Source organism: Macrobrachium rosenbergii, chromosome 2, assembly GCF_040412425.1.
Source record: "Macrobrachium rosenbergii isolate ZJJX-2024 chromosome 2, ASM4041242v1, whole genome shotgun sequence".
NCBI classification, from domain to species: Eukaryota; Metazoa; Arthropoda; class Malacostraca; order Decapoda; family Palaemonidae; genus Macrobrachium; species Macrobrachium rosenbergii.
The window spans coordinates 21,735,819-21,747,681 of NC_089742.1; the positions used below are offsets into that span (position 1 = coordinate 21,735,819).

General features: G+C 35.2%; 1 protein-coding gene across 2 annotated transcripts; it reads right to left on the reverse strand.

Annotated features, from left to right (window-relative positions):
• Positions 1-7,132: 7,132 nt before the first annotated feature.
• LOC136843947 (gamma-butyrobetaine dioxygenase-like) lies at positions 7,133-11,566 on the reverse strand. 2 transcript variants are annotated; one of them, XM_067112948.1, is made up of 9 exons: positions 11,336-11,566; positions 10,621-10,732; positions 10,209-10,408; positions 9,817-9,948; positions 9,424-9,617; positions 9,026-9,131; positions 8,680-8,894; positions 8,261-8,421; positions 7,133-7,899 (listed from the first exon to the last, which is right to left on the reverse strand). In XM_067112948.1, the coding sequence occupies exons 1-9, from the start codon at positions 11,405-11,407 to the stop codon at positions 7,739-7,741; spliced, it is 1,353 nt and encodes a 450-aa protein (XP_066969049.1). In that variant the 5' UTR covers positions 11,408-11,566; the 3' UTR covers positions 7,133-7,738. The 2 variants fall into 2 exon arrangements, with proteins under 2 accessions (XP_066969049.1, XP_066969038.1); XM_067112937.1 differs by having other exon boundaries at positions 10,621-10,762; positions 11,336-11,551.
• Positions 11,567-11,863: the final 297 nt, after the last annotated feature.

Consider the following 11,863-nt stretch of genomic DNA (forward strand, 5'->3'; position numbering starts at 1 on the left):
GAGAGTTATAGAGGATTTGTACTCAGACGGTTTCATAACTGACAATAAAGAACGCTGATAAAACTTTTACATTTTATAGGCTTTTATTCAGTGACATTCGTGAAATGTGAAGTAATACAAAAAAATTCAAAAAGAAGACTGAATAAAGAGTAAATTTTAATTAACCAAACTAAATAGTTTAGGAATACAGAGATAGAAATTGATAAAAAAAATTAACTGTATGAAAGGAAAAGAATAGAGAAAGATTGAGAAAAAGAAGTAACCTATTAATGATATTGCAAAAGAAGTGCCTCGTCGACAGGACAAAGAAATCCAAGATATAAATAGAATGAACTGTAGTGTAAAAGCACAGGGAAACAGAGTTAGAGAAATTTGCTAGAGGAACAGAAAAAAGCTACAGAGAAGTAGAAAGCGGACACTGGGTAGAAAAAAATAGACAGACAACTGAAAAAACTGAATGAAAAATTGCTAAAGGGAAGCAAGAAAAGAAAAAAAATATATTCAATGAGCATTACTATCAACAATATAACAAAAGTTTTCTGTTCTTTCGTTATAAATAACTTTCAACGGACATTTTTTTTCTTCATTTCATATTTTCATTTTTCGACTCACTAAATTGTATATTATATTCTCTGAGGAGCCCAGCTTTCAGTCATATTTGTTTCACGAGTAGAAGAAAGATCAATACTGATAGAGAGAGAGAGAGAGAGAGAGAGAGAGAGAGAGAGAGAGAGAGAGAGAGAGAGAGAGAGAGAGAGAGAGCATTCGTTCTTTAGTGTGTTAATGGCAACAGGTTCAAATTTAGCTTCTGTAAGGAAAAGTATTATCGCATGCACTCGGAAATTCCGAATGCTCTAACGATTCCACCACACACACATACAGAGAGAGAGAGAGAGAGAGAGAGAGTTCTGATAAATACATTAATTTACTTTATGACTATTCGTATTTATTGTGTCTTTGGCAGCTACATCTTAGTTGCTTTACTTCACAGTGAATGTATTCATGGGTATCAATGTGATAGTTATTAACAGGGCATTTCAGATGCATGACTGGCCTAGTACTCAGTGCTTGTCTGCCACTTAAAATAAGATCGACACAGGTTTTAAAAAATACCGTAAACGCTCAAACATACCAAGTCAGTATTGGATCCTGGGGGTAAGAGGTCTCATCGTCTGCACGCGAATAATGGAAAGAGACAGCAGAAAGAATCTAAACGCTGGAACCTATCGAAAGATCTATGAAATATTAAGATATGTTTACATCGAGGGAAACTGAAAATTGGTTTGCCGTGTTCGTAGATATGTATATTAGGAAAAATCACAGGAAATTTCAAAGGAAACCTACATTTTCGTGAAATTCCAAAGAAAAACATTTGTGCTGTCATGTAAGTAATCTCTTACAGAGGATTCCTTTGCTCTGACTCTGTTAACAACTCATAAATGTTATTGCCAACACCTGGTAATGTTTTGGGCTATAAGGGGAAGGTTTAGGACCTATCAATTAGTATTGTAAAACGAAATCTTTGACCAAGAAGAGAAAACCCAGATGCCCAACTGGAATGCGAGTTTCTTTTAAAGCTAAAACCTAACTCAAATCTAAGTTCAGGTAAAACGTGATAATGTACATCATGATGCGGTAGAATTTATGACAGATAAAGAAAACATAACCGTTTTGGATGTCTTAACTGTTCACTTTGATGTAACGCAAGATTCCTGCTGAATAGAAAGTTGTTGATTTCAATTTCAAGTCATAACTAAGCTTTTCCACTTTCAAAATTTATAGTCACCCATCACTTCCATCAAAGTCAAACCCTGGTGGATGACTATGCACCCATAAGTCGCATCTCAGATATCAAGAAATTGTTCCAGCATTTGACTCTCTGTTATTATTTTTTCGTCGTCTCTCTCTTTCCCCTTCCTTAACACATGCACACACACACACACACACACACACACACGCGCAATTACACCACCTGGAAAATTAGAATACAACCATCACAAGACACCCAGTCCAAATGAGAAAGACAAATTCCTGTGTATATTGCCGGTTAATGCCGGATGAGCCAAGACGCGATGCCAGCGGTCATCCCAGCGACCCCAATGCGAGGCGGAATTTGAGCTCAATCTGGCGCCTAGTAATCTAATCCCGCAGGCAGATGTAGCATCATTGTTTTTAATAACTGCAACTATTAATGCCTGTATACACATGGGATAGTAAATATACAAGCAAAATCTCTCTCAATAACTGACACAAATTATATCCAATTCCACTTCCACTTAAGGGATGGCCTAGCTAAGATACTTCCCAACCATAGGAGTGGCGGAACAAATATGTTGGTAAATCTACAATCAGAATTTTCTCCCCCGCCCCCTCTCTCTCTCTCTCTCTCTCTCTCTCTCTCTCTCTCTCTCTCTCTCTCTCTCTCTTACTTTTAATGTTTGTTATCACAAGATAACAACGTGAAGGCTCGATAACAAGTCTGCGTGAAAGAAAAAAAAATGAAAGAGTACGTTAAAACTCCTCGATTTATTCCCGCTCTTATAGAGGCTCATAGTGATAATCGTATCACAGAAAGACGAAAAATCGTAAGTTTGTTGTGGGTATTCAAAATTATCACATACCCACACGCACACACACAGAGATAAACACACACACACACACACACACACACATATATATATATATATATATATATATATATATATATATATGTGTGTGTGTGTGTGTGTGTGTGTGTGTGTATGTGTATGTGTGTGTAAGTAAAAAAATTCATGTAGGAAGAGAACTTCGTGGATTTTGACTTCATTTATATATTCATCACGTTTCATATTTTCGTGATTCAGTTCCATACATACATACACACACACATATATATATGTGTGTGTGTATACATAATACAAACGGTTTCTTTTACTGTCCCACAAGCAGTTAGAATAATGATAATATACAAAATGCTAAGCAACCTATCTTCAGAGTCAGTAGAGGACCAACAACATTGCGATGAGTAATAATGATAATTTAGTCTCTCTGCTTCCCCTAAAAGAGATATAGATGAATTCTGACATTCTCTCTCATCCTCCCCATCACCATTGTCCCTTTCCAAAACTTCCAGCTTCCGTGCAAACCTAACATAAACGCTTTTAGGAGCCTGCACGCTCTCTCCTCCTCTATTTTTCTACATTGTTGAAGTTCAGTCCTACAGAAGTACAACTGCGTCCATTATTACGGGAAAGGAAACTTTGACTAACGGATTTCGAAAGCCCATTCAAAAAACGCAACCTGAGGAGTTGAAGTTACGTCTAAGGAACGCTCACTCTTAGTAAGCCAGAGACCCAGGAATCACGATCAGATATAATACGAAGAATGATTTTCATTGGTTTAGAATCCCTGAAGTGGAAATTAGCATGAGAGGATAAAGGTTGAGAAACTCACTTACGGGCAGGTGTCCATAAAGAGAAATGGCTACAGAAGGCGTCAATTTACTGCTGACATTGTTTACCAGCGGACTTTAGGGGGAACGGTCTTTATATACAATTTTGTGAAGTTGCACAAACCATTGTATAATTACGTTTTCAATTCCAAAAACAAAAACAATAGCAACAGGATAAAAGTAAACATAAAATTAGTGTATATAACAATCGGTGTGTCAAAATGTTGTTGATACACTTTGGAAACTACGATTATTTTATAGTAGCTTAGAGGCAATGTTCTCCTGATTTTATTCAAGATGACGAAAAAGGCTTATAAGCAGGTAAAGCCATCAATATAAAGAGTACCTTTGAGGATTAAAGCAATTATAATTAAAAGTGGTTAAATTGTTGATAAGTTTGTAAGTTATGGTGAAGAACAATGAACATTTTTAAAATGTGCTACAGAACGGGGATGGAAATTTTAGATTTTAATGACCTTAAGACATCAAAAAAGCCATCTAGTAAAAATTATATTTTTAAAGATGTAAGACCGATATGATGTAAACGAGCCAGTCAAAGATGGAAGAATTACGAATATAAAATGCTGTTACTCAATGGAAGAAAAATGAAATGTCAAGCGAACTGAAAGAAAAATAAACAGTGACATCACAAAGACAATAGAAGTTACGCGTTTACAGTATTGCAAGCTTACAATGAGAACTATTTTGTTGACACGAACAATAAATATTAAGATAGAAAACACAGGACAGAAACTGTTGACTCCTGGAAATTTACCTAAAGAACAAACTGAAAACTTGAGGGAAAAAAATAGTGCAAAAAATTAAATAGAGTTGAATGTAGTAGAAGAAAAGGTTAACAATTGCGACAATAAATAGATATATAATAGAAATACAAAAAAAAAAAGGAAAGGAAAATATTCTCAGCAGTTGCAGCAGCACAGAAATGGAAAATAAATGTCCTGATCCAGGTTTTTACGATACCATATTGTAAGTTATTAGGTGATTTATTTACAAATCAAAAGCCCCAATGAAAAAGAGAGAAATTTTTTCAGCTGTGGTGTGAATAAGCGTTTTACACTACATCCGTAAAAATTGTGAAAGTAATTTGTCCTTCCATTATGTTATAACAAACCGGATTCTGAAAAATACTGCTGTCATTGAACGACAGACAGAGAGAGAGAGGGAGAGAGACAGAGAGAGAGAGAAACGGAGAGAGAGAGACAGAGAGACAAAGAGAGCGAGGCAGGAGAGAGAAAAACAGAGTTTCAGACTCTTCTCTTCCCCACTCCTGTACACATCGCCCTTTCACATTTGTCTTACTAAGAGAAAATTCTGAAAAATAGAAATCATTAGTGAATCAGACTGGAAAAGGAAAACCATTTAGTAGACGTGATAGAGAAATTAGAGATTTATCAACACGAATAAATAATATGATAACGAGGAAATTGAGTCAGTAAATTCGGAAAAGCTTCGCGAAAAAAAACACACAGAAAAATAGAGCTTCAAATTACAGGCAACGTTAAATACGACTTTAAGAAAAGAAAAACTTCTAAGGGCTAAAAAGACACAAGACGGGAAAGTAATTCTTTAAAAATACTAGAGTCGTAAAACAATGCACCGTTGTTCCGCTGTAGATAACTTTTGAAAGTCTTTGTTTATTTCTCCAGATTATATTCATTTCTTCACTCACAACTGACCATATGACGTTTTTGTTTCACTTTCCCCCCTCTCCCTGACGAGCTCCGCGTCTAGTAATATTTCTTTTGAAAGAGGGTAAATATCGAGTAGCCTCAATACCAGTGAGAGAGAGAGAGAGAGAGAGAGAGAGAGAGAGAGAGAAAGAGAGAGAGAGAGAGACAGAGAGAGAGAGAGAGAAGTAACATTATATATATAAATATATATATATTTTTTTTGTCAGGTGTTCGCAGTCAGCGTCAGGTTGGAACAACATTGTACGTTCCCGTAAATAGTGACTGACTAAAATATTTCCTTATTTCATCCTAAATGACGAAACGCTTATTTACGTCGAATTCTCCTGTCATAGAACGAGAGAGAGAGAGAGAGAGAGAGAGAGAGAGAGAGAGTGTGTAGTTCTTATTGTTAGTGAAATCATGTTTATGTCCATCACACACACACACACACACACACACACACATATATATGAGGGGCGCGGCGTAACAAGGTGGCAAGCGCCACCGCGGCCGAACTGGTTTTTTTATTGTGAGCGAGCAGCTAAAGTACAGCACTATCCTGTACACACACTTTTGTCCCCTTATGTTACTGGCAAAAGGTTCGAAAATCCATGCAAAACAAAGGGAAATTTCGCCCTTAGCGAGTTCTCACTGCTACATCATAAGACTCGTCATAAAAAGGAGGCAAGCGGCAACCAGTGGAGGTCTGTAATGTAGTCTGTTTTTGGTACGGTAATTGTTTTTGTTTTATAATATTTTCATGGAAATTTTACTCAGATATGTTATAATAATAATTTTAGAGCATTATTAGGATAAATATTTTAGGTTGTTTTCACAAAAACATGCTTTAATTGCCGTATGAAAACATTTTCATTGTGTTCATTAACACTTTACAATCTTACATTACCTCACTTTTGTGGTTGTATTGCTAAATGACAAAACATACTATAATGATTTTTGCATATGTAATAGGCGAATAAATTTCCTTTAAAATGAGGTATGATTCATAGAAATCGTTTGGCTGGTTTTTCTTTTATAAGCGTTTTCATAGTTGGCAAACTTTAAATGCGTTTTTATCATTTTTAAAAAACGGCGCTTGGCACCTTATTACACTGCCACTCATATATATATATATATATATATATATATATATATATATATATATATATATATATATATATATATATATATATATATATATATATATATATATATATATATATATATATATATATATATATATATATATATATGTATATATATACTGTATATATATATATATATATATATATATATATATATATATATATATATATATATATATATATATATATAAATGTGTGTGTGTGCATGTATGTATATATATACAATATATTTTTATATATATATATATATATATATATATATATATATATATATACTGGTATATATACGTATTTTATATATATATATATATATATATATATATATATATATATATATATAATGTGTGTGTGTGTGTGTGCGTCTGTATGTCTGTATGGCTTTTTGCTTTTAGCTGATAGTCAGCTCAGAAGTCTGGTTAAACTATTTTAATATTAATAATAATAATAACTTCGACATTCAGGTGGATTCGCGTCCAGGTCCGGGTCTAAGTTTTTATCACCCCATTCATTGTTATAGTCACTGCTTTGAGTCTGAACAGATCTGCAGTTGTTTCCTGTTGTCCTGGATTGGAAATTTAATCAGGGTTTGTAGATCATTTTGCTTCAGCGATGCCTATTCTTCAATGGCTTCCTCACAGCATAATTGTATTTTTTATTTATCCTTTTAACTGAGTTTTTAATCATGATATGTAGTTAGATAACTCCTAACACAAAACATATTCTTATTTATTTTCTTAATGGATTATAGTGAATTGAGGACGTCTGTTTTGATACTCGAAACTCACTTATTTAAAAGTATTCATCATCGAGTGTTAGACATTTAGAAGAACGTCTGGTGAAGAATTTAGGATATAGAAAGTTATTAGTCCTTTCATTTTTATTATTCGTCGAAACATTACAAAAATAAATTATTAGGATGCACTGAACAACGCAAAATTCTTTTTCGATTATCACAATAACTAAAGACTATATTCATTAAAAAATATAAATGCTATGTTTCTACAATGGAACATGAATGTAATGTACAATGATATATATAATGGAGTATATAATGTGATATAAAAACGTATTTATATATAACTTTTAAAATAGAATAGATGGAAATGAATTCTGTTAAATGCAACACGAGCTAAAGTAATGTCATCAAACATTTTGCAATCAGGACATGCCTCTAGCGTTTCAAAGTATTAGAAAAATTCATTATTAAAGAAGTTATGAAGTATAAAAGAATAATTATGAAGTAAATATACAAAAAAAGAACAGGAAAACACAAAATATATATTCAAAATATTCTCTATCATAAATTGAGTGTTATGGAATCCCTTGAATTATATGCTTCTAACCCTTCATCGTAATATTTTTTTAGATATATTTCTTTTCTTACTAAATAGTTCATTTAGAAATTTCTTTCTAAATATTTCTTTGAACATCAATAGGAACAACTTAAACAAAAAGAAGAGAATAGTTAGGCCTCAGACAGTACGGAGGAGGCCTAATTTTTCTTGGATTTTCCTCCTGCGGCATCGAGCCTCATCCCAGTCGAGGTAAGAAGATTCGATGTGTCGATCGCTGAAGGCTTCGTATCCCTCACGGCCGTGAAGGCATCGCACGTTGTCCAGGGTCATCAGGTCACCTGGATGAGAAAGAAGAAGATATGCTGAAGACAACTCACTTTGACTTGATGGAGGGCATCGTTTATGTATTCATCCTTTTGCTAATCAATCTTAGAGCTCCATACTTTCATAAGTGCAGTCACAACTATATAGGTCTTCGTGACATTCTTATATCATTTATGATAAAAATTATTCAGGCAAAATTTTACAGAGAGAAAAGGCTTAATTGTTATGACAGTTTTTTTTTCTATTACTTCTTATTGATATTTGCCCTAAAGCCCAAATAATTTCATATCAAAGATGCAATTGGTTATCTTGTTATAGAGGAACACGTGATTAATTCTTGAAAGGAATGCTACAAATGCAAGCAAATATGCTCACCGGAGTCCATCTTGAAGGTTGAGGAGTTAGCGTAAAGGATGTCGTTGAAGAGCTTCATGGCTTCGTAGAATTTCTTGACCTTATTCGATGGCAGGTCGAGATAGGAGTCCCGGATGGCGTTGTTGACAGCAACGCGAATGACCTCTTTGTTGCTGTTAAGTCTGCAATAACAAGTTTAATTTCAGTGCCTCCGATATCTTTTGGGGTAATTAGTATATCTTATTAACCTCTGTTATCTAAAATTTATGTTGTTCAATTCACTTATTCATTAACAAAATTCATTATTTTAATGAGACAAAAGTGTTGAACGAAAACAGACTAGCCTTCTATCCATAAAGTTTCATTTACATACTATGATGAAGGTGCTTTTAACTTCAGCATCTTTGCAGATTTTTTAAGAGCTTTAAATAGAGACTCACGTGATGATAGGAAACTTGGAGATCTTATAGAACTCGTCCATCTCCCAGGAGAAGTTGGCGTGACCTTTGTCCCAGAAGTAGGAGTCGGTGGTGGTCAGGATCTCAAAGGCCTCTGGGTGTTCCTTCCGGAGGAGCTCAGCACCAAAGAGCCCATCTGCAATGACGCTCTCACCTCCGGTGCCAATGTGCTGCTTCACGCAGTGGATGAAGATGATCTGTGAAAGGATGATAATAAAATCAGTAATGGCAGAGGATTTTGGATTTTCATGTCTTGAGTAATAATATTAAATAAACAAAATGCTCTAGCTGTTGAAAGAAAGGAGAAGCCAAATGCATGAATCCATACCCCGGGCATTTGCTCGTACTGAGGAAGGTCATTGTGCATCCCTAGTTTGGCGTTGGTAAAAGCGACGTTGTTCGTGTTTGGCCTGTTAACCACTGGGGAATGGGGTCTGTGGAGAAAAGCAGAATACATTTAAAATTACAGTGGAATGAAAATCTTTTGACATTACGAATTGGTTGTATTTCAAAAAACTTACATATCTAAAAAAATAGTAACTGGAAACATGCTTGCAAATGGGAAGGATTCACGGGAGCCACCAAAAGACCCCTTGATTTTTATCTTTAAAATAATTTGTTAGAAAACTAGAACACAAAGACCATGTACCAAATTTTGAAAGAAATTACTGAATTACTAAGCCCCAAATAACAATCCTGTGTTACATTTCACCGGTAGGTACTCACCCATAATGCGACTGTTTCACGAATGCAATGTGTTCTATCATTTCAGGTCCTGCGACGTCACTATCTGGCACATTCTTGAGCATCGCTGATCCTCGAGTCTCCATAGTTAGGAGCCATTCGAGGAGGACCTTATCGTCGTTCTTCATTGCCTCGTAATCGAATTCTCGAAGTTTGTGGTTGGAGCCCCAAGGTTCCTAAGAGGGAAAGGTATGTCTTATAACTTTCAGATTTATAAATACCCTTACTTGCATGCATACATAGACACACATTCAGAAATGCATGTTGAGAATTTCTAATTTTACATGGTTATCTTGCATTCAGAATAAACTGAAAAATTTGTGTATGTATCATTACTAACACGAACATGTAGAGGAACCTAGTAACCCTTCTTACCCTTGGCAGAGCATAAACTTTCCCCCTAAGAGCTCTGGCTGTTGGCGTGAATGACCGGGCATGGAGCCATTCTGCTGGGTACTCAGACACATGCCCGTCGCTCCACTTGATGTTCATTACCTCATCATTACTCTGAAATAAAACAAAGCCAGAAAATGTAAATGGTGTTTTACATATGCTAATATACGGTATGTTTCTAATATTTAAATGGTACTACACAACAATATACATTAGGCATGCATATAAAAGTAGCAACTCTTATCTATATAAAGATATATATGGTCACCAACTATACAATTACAAGGTGCTTTCGTCAAAGGAAATGTCATCACTTATGTATCCAGTGAGAATACTATTTGCATTTTTCATCGACACGTGGTATCACATCCTACCTGAATATCCAAAGCTTGGACATCAACGTCGAGGTCAGTCAGAAGGTATTTCCTGCCCAAGGCTTCGTTGCTGTAGCAGTCAGGGCACCGACAGTTATCCCTCAGCCACACGTAGGGCATCGGGCTCTCGCTGCCATCACCGAATTTCACAATCACTGAATCTTTACTCACTTGGGTAGTAGATATTGGGACACCTGGTACTGGAACAATAAGGAGCTTTTAATATTCTCTCTCTCTCTCTCTCTCTCTCTCTCTCTCTCTCTCTCTCTCTCTCTCTCTCTCTCTCTCTCAAAAATGTTTAAATATTCATATGTATATTTTCTATAAAAAGGTGAATAAAAAAACTTACTTCTACCAAATAGGTCTGATTACATCGATGAAAATGAAACCAGTTCGAAGACTGAATATTTACCTGGTAACTCCGCTGCTTCCTTCACCTGATGCTGTTGCCAGGCTTTGGATGCGAGACTCAGAGATCGAGTGGTCTTGCAGTTGATGCAGTTCTTGGTGCATATCCCCCTCACCTGAAGCAGATTTCTAAATTGATATCGTATCTATATAAAATGGATAAGTTCATTCAAATAGTGCTTATGTGATTGTACAAATATATGCACACATGGTGAACTTTTGATTGTTAGTAAATTAATTATATAAATCAATATTAGTTACTAAACAATAAGAGCTTTTTTATTATGCTCTTCCTCGTTTACAGAAAATTTCTATTTAGTTTCTGAACGAAGATGAGGATTTGAAAGGAGCAGTGAAAATTAGTGTTGTTGCATGACGGCAATGAATTTTAACGAACAGAATAAATATAGTTTATAATGCATATGCTGCATTTGTCTTAGTGATGAAGACAAAACTACAATAAACGTAATTCAAAGGCTTGGATAAACTAATAAAGCCATCATTTTTCAAAAAAATCGAAAATAAGATGCAACAAGAAGAACATCAACAAAAAAGAAGGTAATAATAATAATAATAATAATAATAATAATAATAATAATAATAATAATAACATACAGTCAAATGCTAATGGTCGTGGAATGACAGGTCTGAGAAGTAGGACCCAATTTCACAAGTAACTGATGTTTCGACAAAAGAAAACATCGTATTGAACAACAAACCTGTTGGGTGGCAATATTCCTGAAAGCTGCTACGCCGCTGAGGAGAGCTCGGGCTGTGGGACGGTGTGCCATTTCTCTTCCAGAAACTTCAGTAGCAACGACTTTCTCAATAAGTGCTATTAGCTTAGTTAGTCTTCTTTTGTTTGCTGCTATGAGAGCAGAATTAAAGACGAGACTATCTTTCTGCGTGTAGCTCTTTCACTGACACTGTCACGAAGCTTTGTGCCTCACTGACTCGTCAGCCGGTCTTTTATACGGGGCATCCAATGGTGGACTTTACTCTCCTCTTGTCAGTTGCTACGTCACTTACGCTTCTCCTCGTTCTTGATAAGCTTTCTTATCAATGGGTAGTTCACAGAGTGAAGTCTCCATCATTCGTCGAATCTTCCAGCAAAGAATAATGGATTCATGCTAGTACTAATTCAAGAAAAACAAATATGACACTACACTGTTACCGATGATGAGAATAAACGGTGGGTAAATAGTTAAGATCAGTTTCATCGGTTTGTGCTTTCACAATAAATGCTG